Source organism: Zootoca vivipara, chromosome 5 (assembly GCF_963506605.1).
Source record: "Zootoca vivipara chromosome 5, rZooViv1.1, whole genome shotgun sequence".
NCBI classification, from domain to species: domain Eukaryota; kingdom Metazoa; phylum Chordata; class Lepidosauria; order Squamata; family Lacertidae; genus Zootoca; species Zootoca vivipara.
In genome coordinates this window covers 95,483,736-95,503,543 of record NC_083280.1, presented here as the reverse complement: position 1 = coordinate 95,503,543, position 19,808 = coordinate 95,483,736, and the positions used below count along the sequence as shown (strand labels likewise).

Below are 19,808 nucleotides of genomic sequence, written 5' to 3'. Positions count from 1 at the left end.
TTCACTCTCGACTCCGAGTATATTTCATATATTTACTTGAATAAATTGCTGGCTCTTTGCATTTTAGAATTCCATGTTGTTGTTTAGTCGTTTAGTCGTATCCGACTCTTCGTGACCCCATGGACCATAGCACGCCAGGCACTTCTGTCTTCCACTGCCTCCCGTGGTTTGGTCAAACTCATGTTTGTAGCTTCGAGAACACTGTCCAACCATCTCGTCCTCTGTCATCCCCTTCTCCTTGTGCCCTCCATCTTTCCCAACATCAGGGTCTTTTCCAGGGAGTCTTCTCTTCTCATGAGGTGGCCAAAGTATTGGAGCCTCAGCTTCAGGATCTGTCCTTCCAGTGAGCACTCAGGGCTGATTTCCTTCAGAATGGTCTTTAAGGTGCTACTGAAGGATTTTTTTTATTTTCCTTCAGAATGGATAGGTTTGATCTTCTTGCATTCCATGGGACTCTCAAGAGTCCCCTCCAGCAACAGAATTCAAAAGCATCAATTCTTCGGCGATCAGCCTTCTTTATGATCCAGCTCTCACTTCCATACATCACTACTGGGAAAACCATAGCTTTAACTATACGGACCGTTGTCGGCAAGGTGATGTCTCTGCTTTTTAAGATGCTGTCTAGGTTTGTCATTGCTTTTCTCCCAAGAAGTAGGCGTCTTTTAATTTCGTGACTGCTGTCACCATCTGCAGTGATCATGGAGCCCAAGAAAGTAAAATCTCTCACTGCCTCCATTTCTTCCCCTTCTATTTGCCAGGAGGTGATGGGACCAGTGGCCATGATCTTGCTTTTTTTGATGTTGAGCTTCAGACCCTATTTTGCGCTCTCCTCTTTCACCCTCATTAAAAGGTTATTTAATTCCTCCTCACTTTCTGCCATCAAGGTTGTGTCATCTGCATATCTGAGGTTGTTGATATTTCTTCCGGCAATCTTAATTCCGGCTTGGGATTCATCTAGTCCAGCCTTTCGCATGATGAATTCTGAATGTAAGTTAAATAAGCAGGGAGACAATATACAACCTTGTCCCAATTTTGAGCCAATCAGTTGTCCCTAACCCTAACCCCACCCCCCACCCCAGTTATGCATTTGCAGCAGGTAACACTGGCATTACACCCTTCCCACAAATTTCCCTTCTCCAACTTTATAGTTTCACCCTCAAAAGGCCACCCAGGTGGGCCACTGTTTTACTTCCCATACTGAGATGGAGATCTGACCTTGAAATCCAGAGAGGTCAGGGAGTGAATAGAGGCCTCTGCCACCCTGTGACAGAACAGCATGCCATTGCCACCAAAAGTGAACAAAAGAACTTAAATGAAGTGGCAGTTCCCTAACATCATTTATGAGGTCATTATTTCCATCAGGGCAAAGCCTGAGAAGGAAGCCATGGCCTAAGTTTAAAATCAGCAGCTGTGTACTCGCCAGACCTTTAAAGCACATTCAAAGCAACTCCACCACCAGCCCAAAGAATCCTGAGTACACATGTATGCATCACGCATTTAAAACAAGTACGCACACCCCTAAATTCTCCCACAAGGGCTGCAATTCCCAGCACACTTAAGGAATTAAAGTTGCAAAAGTTTTAATGCTTTCAGTTTAAGACAAGTACCCCAAAACTGGGTAATAAAATATGCATTTCTTCTAAAAATAAAAAAGTGAACATCCTCACAACCCACGCAAAACCAGTCAGCTGGCAGGCAGCCCAGGAGGCTCTCCAGGCCAAGGGCATGGCGCTGCGCCCTCGGAGCAGCCGGGCGCCCGATGCCTCCCCGCGATACCAGGTCCCCCCCCCCCCGGGCCGCCTCCGCGCCCGGCCAGCACCTTCGCGAGCCCCCCGTGTGTACACGGGGCAGACCCAGTTCCGGAAGCCCTTCCCTTCCCCGCCTGGGCGCAGTCAGGCTCGTTCCCCCGGGAGCCGACAGCCCTGCGGTAAAAGCAGGGATTCCCCCTGACTTCGCAAATCGCCGTTTGGAAAGGGAGTCGCGAGGGGGCGCCGCAACGTCGCCTTTTCCTCCTCCTCGTTTGCTTCTGGTTTCACCGACCAGCCTTACCTCCCACGCCCGTTTCCGGATTTCGGGAGGCGGCGACTCCCGGCTCTTTCTCGGGGAGAGGGGAGGAAGCCTCTCCGGGGGAACATGGCGCACCAGCTCAGAGACTGCAAGGTAAGGCGCCTTAGCATCGCCAAGGGGCGCGCGGCTTCTCCTTTCGTTTCAGTTAAAGCCACCGACAGTTCCGTGGGGAGAAATGGGGTGGGGGGTGGGGTCTCTCTGTTTTTTAACATCCAGGCAGGCGAACGCGCGGAGAGAGACCGTGGGAAACTGAAAAGGTTGGGGTTGCCTGCAGCGCGAATTGGTGGCATTGGCAAGTGTCCCGCTTCGCTTACTCGAGAGAAAGGGCGGAAGGAGCGCGAGCATGTGCTATTTACACTGTGGAAGTGGAAGACTTGCAGCAGGACTCAGGAGCCCTTTAAAAAGGCTTTATTTGCTGCGACTCAGAAGTAAGTCCTGTTGTTGAATTCCAGGGTACTTACTCCCAGGAAAATAGGGCTAGGATTGCAGCCTTAATCTGCTCAATGCAGTAATGATTTTGAATCTTTGTAAATTGTATAACCTACGGTCAGAAAAATAAAGGTTTTACAATGCAGCTTTTAACTAAAAAGGCAGAGATAAAACATAACATACTGGAAAACTAAAGGTAAAGGGCCCCCTGACCATCAGGTCCAGTCGTGTCCGACTCTGGGGTTGCGGCGCTCATCTCGCTCTATAGGCCAAGGGAGCCGGCGTTTGTCCGCAGACAGCTTCCGGGTCATGTGGCCAGCATGACAAAGCTGCTTCTGGCAAACCAGAGCAGTGCACGGAAACGCTGTTTACCTTCCCGCCGGAGCAGTCCCTATTTATCTACTTGCACTTTGATGTGCTTTCGAACTGCTAGGTTGGCAGGAAAACTAAACAGTGGTAAAAGTCCGTGGGTGGCTCTGTGGGTTAAACCACAGAGCCTAGGGCTTGCCAATCAGAAGGTTGGAGGTTCGAATCCCCGCGACGGGGTGAGCTCCTGTTGTTAGGTCCCAGCTCCTGCCAACCTAGCAGTTCGAAAGCACGTCAAAGTGCAAGTAGATAAATAGGGACCGCTCCAGCGGGAAGGTAAACAGCGTTTCCATGCGCTGCTCTGGTTTGGCAGAAGCGGCTTTGTCATACTGGCCACATGACCTGGAAGCTGTACGCCAGCTCCCTTGGCCAATAATGTGAGATGAGCGCCGCAACCCCAAAGTCATCCGTGACTGGACCTAACGGTCAGGGGTCCCCTTTACCTTTAAAAGTCCATGGACATAAAATGTGTTTGTGTTTGGTCATAATTTCTTCCTCAACGGCAGAGACATTAGGATAATTGCATGAACTATGTAAGGGCATTTTCACATGAGGCTCAAAGGTTCTCTTGTCATATGGTTATACATTGACCAAAATGCTCACTTACACTGCAGATTCCTTCTCTCACATTTCCTTCCCATGATGACACTGTAATAGCAGAAGAGAGATTTTAGATTTAGAGGCTCTGTTCAAAAATGCATTGTTTAACCTTAATACTGTTAATGTTCTTAAACTCCTAAGTTTTAGGTACGATTGGGTAAGTCAGCATTGCTTTAGTAGGCAGGGCTCCTTCCATGAGCTCTGCTGAAAGACCAGCTCCATCTTCTGCCTCTTGCCCCTGGGCCCTTTCTCTGCTAGCTGGCCATTCTAAGAAGTGCTGGTGCCTGAGTTTGCGTCTTTCCTCCTCCCTCCCTGTCCCTTTCCCCTTGGGTGCAGTGCTTGTTAGATTGTAAGCCTGCAGGCTGAAGCTGTCTTGTTTTAATTGATTGTATCCAAGTTCCTATAGGAGCCTTTTTTGGCTGAAGAGCAAGGGTACTGTTAAATAGTGAGCAGACGACACATTGATTCTTCAAAGCAGCTCTTTATTTGGAAGCTGGAACATTAACTAACAGCCTGCTGAGCTGGCCTGCTTTTATAGAGGCTGGCTCAAACAATGTAACAAAACATAATTCAAAATTTCCCTCCAAAGTTTCCCTCCTAAAGTTTCCCTCCTAAAACAACTGCCAAGAACCTGAGGGAAAACTATATGCACCAGGTGGCGCTGTGGGTTAAACCACAGAGCCTAGGGCTTGCTGATCAGAAGGTCGGCGGTTCGAATCCCTGTGACGGGGTGAGCTCCCGTTGCTTGGTCCCAGCTCCTGCCAACCTAGCAGTTCGAAAGCACGTCAAAGTGCAAGTAGATAAATAGGAACCGCTATAGCGGGAAGGTAAATGGCGTTTCCATGTGCTGCTCTGGTTTGCCAGAAGCGGCTTTGTCATGCGGGCCACATGACCTGGAAGCTATACGCCGGCTTCCTTGGCCAATAATGCGAGATGAGTGTGCAACCCCAGAGTCGGTCACGACTGGACCTAATGGTCAGGGGTCCCTTTACCTTTACCTTTATAACACCCCTCCCCACCAAGATAAGGCATTAGTTAAGATCATATGGTTACGTTATTTACAGCAATGCTCGTAATGGTTACAATTTACACGAGTCCTCTCACTAGGTACTATACAAGTTCAGTGAACATAGTCCTTCAAGTAGGCTGTGTTATGGAAAATTCTGGGTGCGAGGCTACTCGACCACCCAGCTCGCCAGGCAAGGGCCTGCGGAAGGAGTCCAGCCACAAATCGGAGCAAAACAGCAAGGTTTATTACTGCGCAGCAGGTTCCAGTCAAGACTGAACACCGAGAACAGGCTTACAGTACAAGAACTTTTAAAACTTCCCACCTCAATCCCAGAATACACCTCAAAAGCATCATCAGTACATCACAGTTACATAGTTAACAGGGATTAAGTCTTGAGTAACTCCCTTGTGTACGTGTCCATACGCTTCATTGATTATGGCGGCGATCACATGATTTGGAAGCCCTTGATCAGAGGAACAAATTGACACCAAGATGGGAGAAATTGGTAAAACAGGAGACTTTCTATGAATTTCTAAAACGTTTGCTGTTTTTCCTTGAGAGCAGCTTTGCTTTAGCTGATCTGGCGGAAGTTCTGGTTACAATGTATCCATTTTGACAGGACTTGTTCCCTATTGTTCCAGCTGTCAAAGGAAAGGAACGGAGGGGAAGCGATCTTTATTTAGGGGCTTCCCGGGGTAAAACGTGTGGTGCTTCTGCAACAAGTGGTGGGGCGTAAGGGGACACGTCCGGAGGGGCTCCCTTGAGGGCATGGGTCTGGCTCCTTGCATGGTCCAGACAGAAGGAGATCAAGTTTAGGTGCCCCCCCCCCTCATTTCCCCGTATCAGGCCTGCTGGACCGGCCGGTTTTTATAGAGACTGGCTCAAAACAATGTAACAAAACATAATTCAAAGTTCCCTCCAAAGGTTCCCTCCTAAAGTTCCCTCCTAAAACATCTGCCAAGAATCTGGGGAAAAACTATGTACACCAATACATAACAGGTACAAATGCTCTAAATTATTTTTTTATTTATTAAATTTTAATACTGTGTACCACCTTTCATCTGAGCATCACAGGACAGTTAACAAGTCATGTATTTATTAAACTGCTTTGAGATTTTACTACACTCAAGCAGTATACAAAATTTGTGTGTGTGTGTGTAAATTTTTAAAGTGTTTCTCTGTTATGACTTCAGAGTTTCCAGAATTTTAATATTTCTACATCGGAGATAAAGTAAGCAGTTTTGTGTCTTATGCCTTCCAGGCCTGGCAGGATGCGGGACTTGTTCTTTCAACCACAAGTAATGAGGCCTGTAAAATGTATGATGCTGCCCTGACTCAGGTAGGAATGAAGAAGAGATTATTGGACATAAAAACAATATTTATTCTAATGGATTACCTTTTGTAAATATTAGATACGTTTTCCCATATATTTTGGAGGGGTGAAATAAGAAAATTGCAATTCCAGAGGGGCCTTGTTAGACTTTAAGGTGTGAAGGGGAAAAAATCATATTAATAAAGGGAAAATAAAAATCCCCTTTAGTGATGAAATTCCCTTTAGTTTGTTTTTGCTATGCTCTCGATAAGTATGAAGAAAGGTGAAGGCAATGGCTGTTTGATAAATGAATATTTTTATTTTTATTACATTTACATACCACCTTAATCTTCTGAGGAGCTCAATGTGGTGTACATAGCTCCCCTCTTCCCCATTTCATCCTCACAACAACCCTGTGAGATGGTAACTGGTCCATGGTCACCCAGGAAGCTTCATGAGAGCCATTATTTTTGCTATTTTTGTTAAGCCATTTAAAGCAATCTTTATTTTTTATTCAATTTCTTTACCACCCTTTATTCAAGGATCACAGAATTACAACATAAAAACACAAAAATACATTAATAAAAAAAATTCCTTCAGTAGCACCTTTAAGACCAACTAAGTTTTTATTTTGGTATGAGTTTTCGTGTGCATGCACACTTCTTCAGAACACTGAAAACAGAAGCCACCAGACCCTTATGTATATTCAGAGGGTGGGGGTGATGGGAATGGGAGTGGTAAACCTGTTGATGACTGTTAACGACTGTTAATGACTGCAATTGGTCTTGCGGGGGAAAACAAGGGCTGAGGTGCTAAGAAAAGCTTGATCATGTATAATGATCAACTCATTAGCAAGCTTAAAACCATGGAGCCACCTGGAATGAACAGAGACATAGGATTCTTATCTCATTATACATGATCAAGCTTTCCTTAGCACCTCAGCCCTTGCTTTCCCCCTGCAAGACCAATTGCAGTCATTAGCAGTCGAAAACGAAAGCTCATACCAAAATAAAAATTATTTTATTTTATTTTTATTTTGTTTCGACTCAGACCAACACGGCTACCTACCTGTAACAAAAATACATAACATAGTAAGAAACAAAAACAATAACCCCCCCCAATAGTTAAAAAAGGTAAAAGGTAAAAGACCCCTGGATGGTTAAGTCCAGTCAAAGGTGACTATGGGGTTGCAGTGCTCATCTCGCTTCAGGCCGAGGGAGCCGCGTTTGTCCACAGACAGCTTTCCAGGTCATGTGGCCAGCAGAACTAAACCGCTTCTGGTGCAACGGAACACCATGACGGAAGCCAGAGCGCATGGAAACACCGTTTACCTTCCCACCACAGTGGTACCTATTTATCTACTTGCACTGGTGTGCTTTCGAACTGCTAGGTTGGCAGGAGCTGGGACAGAACAAAGGGAGCTTACCCTGTCGCAGGGATTTGAGCTGCCGGCCTTCCAATCAGCAAGCCCAAGAGGCTCAGTGGTTTAGACCACAGCGCCACCTGTATCCGCAATAGTTTAGCAAAAGGCCTGTTATAGGAGGAGTCTTTTTCCCTGGTGCCTAAAGGCATGTAATGAAGGCACCAAGTGAGCTTCCCCGGAGAAAGCATTCCACAAGTGGGCAGGTGCGACGTAAGAAGTCCCCACCTTACGCCTTTTATTTCCAAACCTCTCAAATTATAAAAAAGCACTAATAGGGATTTCTGAGGTAACACTAACCCTCTCCACTCTTCCATATAGCCTTATTGTAATCCCCCTATCCCTTGTGGGTTTTACAAATAAAATGAGAGTACTTTTCCAGCTCAAACATGGCCCGGTATCTTTTTAAGCTCTGGGGTGAATATGAGACTATTCTTAGTGTACACACCAGTAAGGGGTTCTCCTCACTTGAGCTTTCCCCACTGTGAAGCTTTCCTCCCCCCCGAGGAAACTTTGTGTCACCCTTGAACCAGTCTCCCTCTTCCTCCCCCTCTCGGTGCACTCAAGGGACAACAAACTATCCTTTCTGCCTTAGATAGGGGTTTTGTCCTTTTAATGAGTATCCCCACCAGATGAGCAATAGATACCTCTGCTGGAAAGATCACACCGACGATAGTTTAAATGGCACTTTAACTTGACATTTAATGTCTTAAAATCTTAACGGTTGCATTCAAGTTTCATGTGTACAAGCATGTGGTTTCAATAGAACTGTTCTTGTTAATCATATAATTACAAACCTAACCAATTCCTCATCTACACCTACTCTAGTAACCTAATCCACAACCTCCCACACGCTCCCGGTCCCAAAACCCTCTCTCTCTCCCTGAATTAACGGCTACCCATCCTCTTTAAACCCGTGGCTGTCCCGCCCCTCATGGAATGGAATGCCGTCAATCAACTAAGAGGCTGGGTTTAACACTTAACACCCTGGAGTTCTACTCAAGCCAGCCCAATCCGTTACAGCAGCCACCAGAGAAAAGGCCTGTTCTCATGTTTTCGCCCTCTGGACCTCTCATGCAGGGGGCAAACGAAGAAGGGCCTCAGACGATGATTGCAGGGTCCAGGTCAGTTCATATTGAGAGAGGCAGTCCTTACCGTCCTCAGCTGTTTAATGCTCAATTTCAAAACCAGCACTTTGAATTCAGCCCAGAAGCTAATTGGCGGCCAGTGCAGTCAAGCCAGGATTGGTGTTATATGCTCAAACCGTCTTGCTCTGGTGAGCAACGTAACCCCCAGATTCTTCACCACCTGAATTTTCTGAACCGTCTTCAGAGGCTGCCCCAGTTTTCCTCCACTTGCATTCAGGCCTTGTTGTCGCTTGTCTCATTGTCCTAAGTTCTGGAGTACAGTATACCAAGGAGCCAAGCAGGCTCTATGAAAGGAGGGAGGATGCTCATGAACTGTAATGTCAGCAGCCTGAGTCAATCAGATGTTCCAGAGGTTGGTCAGGACTTTGACAAGAGAACCAGTCATAGCAACTGGAAAATCCCCCAGAACCACCTTGAAACCCACTGGATCCATCAGTCTCCAAGGGCATAGGAGAAAAGGTGCTGAAAAGGCAAAGATCTGACCATGACAAGGAGAACTGATGTCCATATCCTCCGCTTTCAGATATAATAATAATAATAATAATAATAATAATAATAATAATAATAATAATAATAATTTATACCCTGCCCATCTGGCTGGGTTTCCCCAGCCACTCTGGGCGGCTCCCAATAGAGTATTAAAAACACGATAAAACATCAAACATTAAAAACTTCTCTGAACAGGGCTGCCTTCAGATGTTTTCTAAAAGTCAGGTAGTTGTTTATTTCCTTGACATCTCATGGGAGGGTGCCACTACCGAGAAGGCCCTCTGCCTGGTTCCCTGTACCCTCGCAGTGAGGGAACCGCCAGTAGGCCCTCAGCGCTGGACTTCAGTGTACAGAATGGACAATGGGGGTGGAGCTTCCATGTGCAACAACATGACATGCTGCAGTCAGGCCAGGAACAATTTTGCCCTTCTTGCCTTTGCAGGGAAATGGCTGTGCTCAGCCCCCTGCCCCCAGTAGTATCTTAGTTCCCAGAATCATTAACTCAACTCAGGGATAATTGGACTTACCTATCCCGGAGACTGGAATAACAGAATTTAAGTTGGTTAGTAATTCTGAATACTGTATATTAATGGAATATCACCTTAAGAATATTCCCATGGGTTGCCACATGAGCTAGAAGCGGAAATATATTAAATTTGTTTTCTGCTTAATGTAAGATTCGCTTGCATGAGATGATGAAAAGAAACTTATCTCTTCTTGGATTCTTAACCAGTGTATTGTTTGTATTTGTTACAGTATGTGACCTGGAAAAATGATAATAGTTTAGGGGGCCTTGAAGGAACTTTCTCAAAACTACAGGCAGCTGACCCTAATTTTTGTAAGTAACAAAACGACCTCAGTGCATCTTTATGTGCCCTAACGTTGTTTCCTTGTAGAAAATGTGAAGAATTGGCCAAAAAAAGAGAAGTGTGTGTGTGAGAGAGAGGGCGGCGGGGAGAGGAAGGGAGGGAGGGAGGATCAGTGCAATGCTTATTTTCTTTGGGGCCAACAATGCCCATCATGGTTGAACTCAGACTAATGCTGGCCCCTGGGCTCATCTTCCTCCCCATCCTCTCTCCTTCCTTTTAGTTACCTGAGATTTATCATTTCATCTAAACAGAAAAACTTACCACTATATATGGTTACTTTAAAATAAACTTGCATTGTAAGCCAGGATTTGAATCTAGATTGGCCAGTATCTCACCATAGTCAAAATCTTAAGTTTTGTTCTTCTATTAAAAAGAAGAGTTAATGTTTCTAGTCTTCATGGGTTCAAATATATGATGAAAAATACTTTGGATGTGATTCTTGGAGGTAAATGGATATACTGTATAAACTCGAGTATAAGCCTTTTTTTCCAGCACAAAAAAACTGCTGAAAAAGCCGCCCTCGGCTTATACTCGAATGAGGCGGGCAGCAGCGGAGAAAGGCACAGGACCCGGGGGTTCGGAGAAGCACTGTGCTTTCTTCCTCTCTCCCTCTTTCTGCCACCCCTTTCTCTCCCTGCCCACCAAGGAGTTGCCAGTGGACACACAGATCACTCCTGTAATAAGTCTGAATTAATAATTTTCAGAGGGCTCGCCACCCTTTCTCATTCCATCACTCCATCAGTTTTGACTTCGTCCCCACTCCTTTCCTTCCAGGCTCCTCCTAATCTGCATGAAATTAGGTAAAGGACTGCAGGTTTTGTCCACTGATATAATCTTTTATGTAAAGTTTTTTACTTCTGGCTTTATCTGCAGTAATGGGTCATGTGATCGCTAATGGTTTGGTTCTGATTGGTACTGGGAGTTCACCTCGACTTGACAGAAAACTAGATGGTGCAATAAAGAAAATGCTGGCACTGTCACAGTCTCAGCCATTGACTGAACGAGAGAAATTACACGTCTCTGCATTGGAGCTGTTTGCTAATGGGTAAGTCCTTGGTTTGTAGCCAGTGAAGTTGGAAAGTTTTTTTTCCCTTTTCTGTAAAAACTAGCTTTCAAAATCTGTAGAACAAGCAGTTTATTTTCATTTTCTCAGGGGCAATCTCTGTTGTAAAATACTTGATTCGGTGTACGACCCGCCAGTGCTATTTTTCTAGAAAATGAGGTGCTAGAACTCACCATGAACACCTCCCTCATTCTCTTGCAATGACATTGGTGCCCACCTGAGAGGTACCAGAACTGAGTTCTGGTGAGTTCTGGCTGAAAAAAAGCCCTCGTACCTGCCCTCCCTACTTTCCTTTAAAACATTTCTGATTTTGCTTTTTTCCCTTTGCCAAACAATAGCTTTCCAACATCTACCCTTGGACCTAAGGCATAATGTTATAATGTTATTTGGTAGCTGGAATGAGAAGCTGCTAGAACGGCTTGAAATCTTACAAATTTTTTATCTCAGAAGAATTCTAAGCCTCCCTCAGGGAACTCCGGCAGCTTTCGTAAGAGTGGAAGTAGGATTACCTTCTGTGTCTGCCAGGGCCCACTTAAGATTTCTGCGTTTTTTCATCAACCTCGCAAATGCCTCGAACACCTTTGTATCTCTACAACATAATACTACTTGGCGTCAAAACCTATTAGATATCCTATCCAGATACAATCTACCCGAGTTTAATACAGTGGAACCTCGGTTTATGAACACAATTGGTTCCGGAAGTCTGTTCATAAACTGAAGCGAACTTTCCCATTGAAAGTAATGGAAAGTGGATTAATCCGTTCCAGACGGGTCCGCTGAGTACTCAACCTGAAGTGTACTTAACCTGAAGCATGGGTGTAATTGGTTCCGGAAGTCTGTTCATAAACTGAAGCGTTCATAAACTGAAGCGAACTTTCCCTTTGAAAGTAATGGAAAGTGAATTAATCCATTCCAGATGGATCTGCGGCGTTCGTAAACCGAAAATTCATAAACCGAGGTGTTCATAAACGGAGGTTCCACTGTACTCTCAAATTGTGGAGCCCTGATAAAGTTCGGGAATGGATCCTTGATAAAGACGCCTTTTTAGACACCACGAAGATAAGAAATTCTGGGTTTTCCTACTGGTTTCCCCGAGTAAAAAGCAGTCAAAATCTGTGCCAACTACTTGGTGGATATCACTGATCCCACCCTTCGGAGAGCTTTCACTATGGCCCAGTTTCAGACATTGCCAACTGCATACCTGACCAGTAGATTTACAAAAACCCCAGTAGAACATCGTTTATGCCCTTGCTTCATGAAAATTAAAGAGGATCTTATACATTACCTCCTCTATTGCCCCATTTACTCGGGCTTTAGAGACGCGATGCTGCAAATTATACCCAACTCTATAATCAATCCTGAAGATAGAATAAATTTTTTGTTAGTTGATACTAACCCACAGATTACCCATGTGGTAGCGGTCTTTGTGATGAAGGCCATGAAAGCCAGGGAAAGATTTATGGATGATAAAGTAAAGACCCCTTCATCGTCTGTTTAACTGTTTTCCTTTTCTTCCTGTTTTGTGGGATGATGGTTTTGCTGGGATAGTATGCAATGAATTTTAATATTTTTAATTACCGGTATTGTTGTGTAGATATTTGTGTAAAGGCATTGTCCTCACAATAAACGGATATGTATGTATGTTATTTGGTAAGCCCTATATAATGAGTGAAAAAACAGGTGATGTTTCAAATTGAGTTCTTAAACGAAAAATATATTTTCAAGGGTCTAACCTGCTTCTAGCTTATTGTTGTTAATTGTATGGAATCTCCTCCACAAATGGTTGCTCTCAACACTGAGTGCCAATATTTTTATAATAATAATAATAAATAATTTATTATTTATACCCCGCCCATCTGGCCGGGTTCCCCCACCCACTCTGGGTGGCTTCCAACACAATATTAAAATGCAGAAATCCATTAAACATTAAAAGCTTCCCTAAACAGGGAGATTGCCTTCTAAAGGTCTGGTAATTGTTGTTCTCTTTGACCTCTTGTGGAAGGGCATTCCACAGGGTGGGTGCCTCTACCGAGAAGGCCCTCTGCCTGGTTCCCTGCAACTTGGCTTCTCGCAACGAGGGAACCGCCAGAAGGCCCTCGGCGCTGGACCTCAGTGTCTGGGCAGAAAGATGTGGGTGGAGACGCTCCTTCAGGTATACTGGACCGAGGCCATTTAGGGCTTTAAAGGTCAGCACCAACACTTTGAATTGTGCCCGGAAACGTACGGGGAGCCAATGTAGATCTTTCAAGACTGGTGTTATGTGGTCTCGGCGGCCGCTCCCAGTCACCAGTCTAGCTGCCGCATTCTGGATTAGTTGTAGTTTCCGGGTCACCTTCAAAGGTGTAGAGCGCATTGCAGTAGTCCAAGCGGGAGATAACTAGAGCATGCACCACTCTGGTGGGACAGTCCGCGGGCAGGTAGGGACTCAGCCTGCGTACAAGATGGAGCTGATAAACAGCTGCCCTGGACACAGAATTAACCTGCGCCTCCATGGACAGCTGTGAGTCCAGATTGACTCCCAGGCTGTGCACCTGGTCCTTCAGGGGCACAGTTACCCCATTCAGGACCAGGGAGTCCTCCACACCTGCCCACCTCCTGTCCCCCACAAACAGTACTTTTGTCTTGTCAGGATTTTTAGTTTCTAATTCTGTCTGAAGGGAGCAACAGTTCCTTTGGGCTACTTCTTTTAACATATTGCTGTTAAAATTAAGTCATACCTGTGCTACTTGTGACCCACAAGGACATACATAGCCCTCCAGACACCCACAGGAGCCTGCTGGCATTTCCGCCCCCCCTCCCCCCCGGCACCTGGCAGGCTGCCTTAGGTGGTTGGTGGCCTGGGTCATAAGCTGTGCAGGCTTATAGTACTTTAAAAAAGAAAGTCACAAGTAATCAGTAAGTAAATATGGGAGATCTCATTCATATTATTTTAGCAGCATTGTACACCTTTAAATATAAGAATATGGGACTATAGTATGAAAAAGTCTTGCACGCAAAGCCACAAAAGTTGCCAGTTGGTGCAAACAAATTTTACTAACCCTCCTGTCCAAACAATGTTTAATAATCTGTTGAGTAAAAGGGGGGAAATACATTATTTATTGAAGCATTTTTTCCTGGTTATCTACATGAAATAGGCACCGACTAAGTGAATATTTATACGTCTTGAAGGATATTGATATGCCTTGGGTTTTCCCCCTGTGTAGGCAGCTCCCAAAAGCTTGTGATACCTGGGATCAAATACTACAGAACCACCCAACTGACCTCTTAGCCCTCAAATTTGCACATGACACTTATTTCTACTTGGGACATCAAACCCAGATGAGAGACTCCATTGCTCGAGTCTATCCTTATTGGACACCAGACATTCCTCTTAGTAGGTAAAATAATTTTGCTTCTGCTATTCTCTCTGATTCTACTGCATGATCAGATTCAAGAAACTCAGATAAAAATATTATCAGATCTTGTTTATTTATTTATTTACTTAATTATTTATTATTTTAAAACATGTTTACCCTACTCTTCAGCCAATAAAGGTGTCCACATCAGTTTACAAGTGTACAATCTAAAAGTACATGGAAATCAACACAGCTGGATTTTAGAGAAAGATTCATAATAAGAAGCTCAATTTTCAGAATAACTGTCCCCCCCCCAGTACTATTATTCTTTAGCAAGTGGGGCCTGTGACAAACTGGAGGGCTCCCGTTCACTATTCCCATCAGTCAGCTGCATCCTCCATGGTAAACAATTCCATCCCCCATGGTATTGTAAAGCCCACCTGACAACTACATCCAAGAGTATTAAAAGAACTGGCAGAGGTGATTTCAGAAACACTGGCAGTAATCTTTGAGAATTCCTGGAGAACAGACGAAGTTCCAGCAGACTGGAGGAGGGCAAATGTTGTCCCTATTTTCAAAAAGGGGAAAAGAGAGAACCCAAACAATTACCGCCCAGTCAGCCTGACATCAATACCAGGAAAGATTCTAGAACAGATCATTAAGCAAACGGTCTGTTAGCACTTACGGTAGAAAGGAACGCTGTGATCACTAAAAGTCAGCATGGGTTTCTGAAAAATAAGTCATGTCAGACTAATCTGATCTCATTTTTTGACAGAATTACAAGCCTGGTAGATGAAGGGAAGGCTGTGGATGTAGCCTATCTTGATTTCAGCAAGGCCTTTGACAAGGTGCCCCATGATATTCTAGTAAAGAAGCTGGTAAAATGCTTCTTTATAAGCATTGATATTCTAGTAAAGAAGCTGGTAAAATGCTAGACAATGCTACCATTCAGTGGATTTGTAACTGGGTGACTGACCGAACCCAAAGGGTGCTTATCAATGGCTCCATCCTGGAGAGAAGTGACTAGTGGGGTGCCACAGGGTTCTATCTTGGGCCCAGTCGTATTCAACATCTTTATCAATGACTTGGATGATGGGCCTGAGGGCATCCTGAGCAAGTTTGCAGATGACACCAAATTGGGAGGGGTGGCTAATACCCCAGAGGACAGGATCACACTTCAAAATGACTTTAACAGATTAGACAACTGGGCCAAAGCAAACAAGATGAATTTTAACAGGGAGAAATGTAAAGTACTACACTTGGGCAAAAAGAAAAATGAAAAATGAAAAAAAAAATACAGGATGGGTGACACCTAGCTTGAGAGCATTACATGTGAAAAGGATCTAGGAGTCTTGGTAGACCACAAAATTGACATGAGTCTACAGTGTGATGGAGTAGCTAAAAAAGCCAATGCAATTCTGGGCTGCATCAATAGGAGTATAGCATCTAGATCAAGGGAAGTAATAGTACCACTGTATTCTGCTCTGGTCAGTGTCCAGTTCTGGGCATCACAGTTCAAGAAGGATACTGACAAGCTGGAACGTGTCCAGAAGAGGGCAACCAAAATGGTCAAAGGTCTGGAAATGATGCCTTATGAGGAACGGCTTAGGGAGCTGGGTATGTTTAGCCTGGAGAAGAGAAGTTTAAGGGGTGATATGATAGCCATGTTCAAATACCGGTATATAAAAGGATGTCATATAGAGGAGGGAGAAAGTTTGTTTTCTCTTGCTCCAGAGAAGCGGAGACGGAGCAATGGATTCAAGCTACAAGAAAGAAGATTCCACCTAAACATTAGGAAGAACTTCCTGACAGTAAGAGCTGTTCGACAGTGGAATTTGCTGCCAAGGAGTGTGGTGGAGTCTCCTTCTTTGGAGGTCTTTAAGCAGAGGCTTGACAGCCATCTGTCAGGAATGCTTTGATGGTGTTTCCTGCTTGGCAGGGGGTTGGACTGGATGGCCCTTGTGGTCTCTTCCAACTCTATGAATGATTCTATGAACTGTTAATCTGTATTCTGATCCCACATAATCCTCTCCTCATTGAGTTGTTTTCCCCCTAAAGTAGTTGTTGTTTGAGGTAAACACAAACAGTTCCCTGAGCCTTACTAATACCTCCCTCTTGTTTGTGTGGTTAGTGCTGTTTGCCTACCTAATGGTTGGCACTTGCCTTTGAACTTCAGACATGGAGGAGAAGATTCTAGAAAGAGGATCTGAGTCTGAGGGAACAGACGGCTTGTGTGTAAGGTGCCTGGCAGGCATTGTCAGTCTCCATGCAGCTCCTTGGCCAGTCTGATGCAACACGGAGGCATTGGGAGTGGAGAAGGACCTACATGTAAATGCCACTCATCATAAGGAAGGAGAGAGGAATCCAGGAGAGCAAGGAGACAGATATGAGGGGAGAAGGCATATGGAAGGGTCTGTGGCTGTTAACCTCAGAGAAGAGAGGAAAGACTGTAAGGAAAATATATAAAGAACCAAACAGAGCAGCGTCCTGTGATAAAAGGATGCAGCCAAGGAAGGGACTCTTACTCTGAGAATAAGAGACCACCTGGAGTTCTGACACTCTTTACAGGCTGAAGTGAAATTTGGACAGGAGACTTCCCAATGATAACTTCATTTGCTCTCATGTGCTAAGAATAAAGTTCATTTCCTGAATGTACTAATTTCTAGAGAACCTGTTGCAAATGCTAGTTCTTATGCAGTTTCATCAAGTAAAATACTCTGTTTTTATTTTAAGGTATTTATGTATAGCAGTGTATGACATTGCTAATAATAATAATAATAATAATTTATTATTTATACTCCGCACATCTGGCCGGGTTCCCCCAGCCACTCTGGGCGGCTTCCAACAAAACATTAAAATACAGAAATCCATCAAACATTAAAAGCTTCCCTAAACAGGGCTGCCTTAAGATGCCTTCTAAAGGTCTGGAAATTGTTATTCTCTTTGACCTCTGGTGGGAGGGCATTCCACAGGACGGGTGCCACTACCGAGAAGGCCCTCTGCCTGGTTCCCTGTAACTTGGCTTCTCGTAGCGAGGGAACCGCCAGAAGGCCCTCGGCGCTGGACCTCAGTGTCCGGGAAGAACGATGGGGGTGGAGACGCTCCTTCAGGTATACTGGACTGAGGCCATTTAGGGCTTTAAAGGTCAGCACCAACACTTTGAATTGTGCTCGGAAACGTACTGGGAGCCAATGAAGGTCTTTCAGGACCGGTGTTATGTGGTCTCGGTGGCCACTCCCAGTCACCAGTCTAGCTGCTGCATTCTGGATTAATTGCAGTTTCCGGGTCACCTTCAAAGGTAGCCCCACGTAGAGCGCATTACAGTAGTCCAAGCGGGAGATAACCAGAGCATGCACTACTCTGGTGAGACAGTCCGCGGGCAGGTAGGGTCTCAGCCTGCGTACCAGATGGAGCTGATAAACAGCTGCCCTGGACACAGAATTGACCTGCACCTCCATGGACAGCTGTGAGTCCAAAATGACTCCCAGGCTGCGCATCTGGTCCTTCAGGGGCACAGTTACCCCATTCAGGACCAAGGAGTCCTCCACACCTGCCCGCCTCCTGTCCCCCAAGAACAGTACTTCTGTCTTGTCAGGATTCAACCTCAATCTGTATAAGATTAAGTAATCTTATATTGACTCTCAGTTTTTACCTTTTCTGTTTAGCTACTTAAAAGGCATGTACTCCTTTGGACTGATGGAAACCAATTTCTTTGATCGTGCTGAGAAGCTTGCCTATGAGGTAAAAAATAAAAAGGTTAATTTTTGTGTAGGTGAGAGAGGTAATTGGTGGTAAGCTGGGTAGTTATGCCAGTCTGGCCCATCAATAACTTAAAGGAATAGAATTTTTTTTGGCCTCTTTTGAGATTTCCTGGCTTCCCCAGTTTATACTGCCAGGAATAGGTACAGCTTAGGAGATATTGCAGACAATATTTTCATTTCCTTCTCTCACTCAGCCTCACTTTGCTATTCCCTTGTTTGATGTCCTCAGAACAAGTGAGTTCCTCATAGGTGTCAACTGACTTTTTCCAGAAACATTCTATAATCCTTTTCACCTTCTCGCTGTGGTGAACTAGTCTAATATTCTTCAGTTGCATCTTTCCACCATGTTACTCAACCAAGAGGAAACCAAGGCAAGTGTTATTTATGCTTTTCTAGCAACAGAGCACATTAGCTAACAAGTACATTTTTCCCCCTCTGAACCTTCTGTTAGGCTTTAGCTATCAACCAAACAGATGCATGGTCTGTCCACACCATAGCTCATGTGAACGAAATGAAGGCAGATCTGAAGAGTGGGCTGTCGTTTATGAAGCAAACTGAAAACAACTGGAAGGTACCGTAAAATATCTTGCTTTCTGGGGTGGTTGCTCACACACACACACCCTGAAAGGCCTGAAAGGAAGATAACATACCATGTTATCTGCCTATATACGGTACATAAAAATGTAAGGCTGCCATCATGCATTCCTCATTGTAGTATTTGTGGTGCCTCGTCACAGTCCTGGATTTGCATTAAGTCTGCATGGGAGAGGGGAGTAAAAGAGAAGGCATGTTTAAAGTGGCGGTATAAAACAATAAAGGTTTGAATCAAGCAGAGATTTGAATAAAGGAAACAAAAAGCAGCCAAGTGGTGATTTTAAACAATGGCAGAGGTGTGAGTAGAGGGAGCAGTTTCAAACAAGGTTTGCGGTGCTGTTCTGTATTTCTGAGCTGTTAACTGCCTTGAGATCTTCGGATGAAGGGCAGTATCCAAATTTAATTAATAAATAATGATGATGATCCCTTGAAGGGAACTGGAGAAAGGTCTGTTTTGTTAGTTTCAAATATTTCATAGTACCTTCTCACAATCTTGTTTTTTACTCCTGGTACCATGTGTTGTCTTCCACATGAAGTTCCAGATTCAGTGTAGTAATGTATTAGAGATAGTTGATTAGCAAGTGACTGAACTTGATCTTCTTCAACTGAATAGGTTAATTGACAGGCTTGCTCTTAAAAATCTATTCATCTTGAAAACACAGTAGCTTATATCAGTGTGTTGTATGTGTGTTTGTGCAAAAGGGTCTGCATGGAGAAGGCGTGGAAATAAGGGTGATCTGTGTGCAAGGGAGAGTTTGAAGAAAAGGAGGATGGAAGAAGTAGAAAATGGGAGGGGGGGTGAAGGTGATAGTGCTTTGTGTGTGGGGGGGGGATTCCTTCCAGTAGCACCTTAGAGACCAACTAAGTTTGTTGTTGGTCTGAGCTTTCGTGTGCATGCACACTTCTTCAGATACACTGAAACAGAAGTCACCAGACCCTTATGTATAGTCAGAGGGTGGGGTGGGGTATTACTCAGAAGGGTGGTGGGAATGGGTGATTGGCTGATAGGAGTGGTAAACCTGTTGATGACTGTTAACGACTGCAATTGGTCTTGCAGGAAAAAGCAAGGGCTGAGGTGCTAAAGAAATTTTGATCATGTATAATGAGATAAGAATCCGATGTCTTTATTCAGACCAGGTCCCTCCATGGTTTTGAGCTTGGTAATGAGTTGAAATTCAGCAACCCAGATGGAAAGAGAAGTTGCTGAATTGCAACTCATTACCAAGCTTAAAACCATCACGTGGCCACTGATATATTAAAAGAAATATTAAATAATACAATTGATAATTGTGTACAACTTTGGTGAGAAATCTTGGTATGGATGGGGTCAGATAAATTCATCTCTT

The 19,808-nt window shown here is 44.5% G+C and overlaps 1 protein-coding gene across 1 annotated transcript in view; it reads left to right on the top strand.

Annotated features, from left to right (window-relative positions):
• The first annotated feature begins 2,018 nt into the window (after nt 1-2,018).
• Nucleotides 2,019-19,808, top strand: part of TTC38 (tetratricopeptide repeat domain 38) — a 155,678-nt gene continuing 137,888 nt past the window's right edge. The window contains exons 1-7 of the mRNA XM_035137606.2: nt 2,019-2,160; nt 5,733-5,810; nt 9,597-9,678; nt 10,583-10,754; nt 13,976-14,149; nt 17,773-17,848; nt 18,320-18,439. Of these exons, the coding sequence (XP_034993497.1) occupies nt 2,134-2,160; nt 5,733-5,810; nt 9,597-9,678; nt 10,583-10,754; nt 13,976-14,149; nt 17,773-17,848; nt 18,320-18,439 (729 nt within the window). The 5' untranslated portion in view covers nt 2,019-2,133. The remainder of the gene's footprint in view (nt 2,161-5,732; nt 5,811-9,596; nt 9,679-10,582; nt 10,755-13,975; nt 14,150-17,772; nt 17,849-18,319; nt 18,440-19,808) is intronic.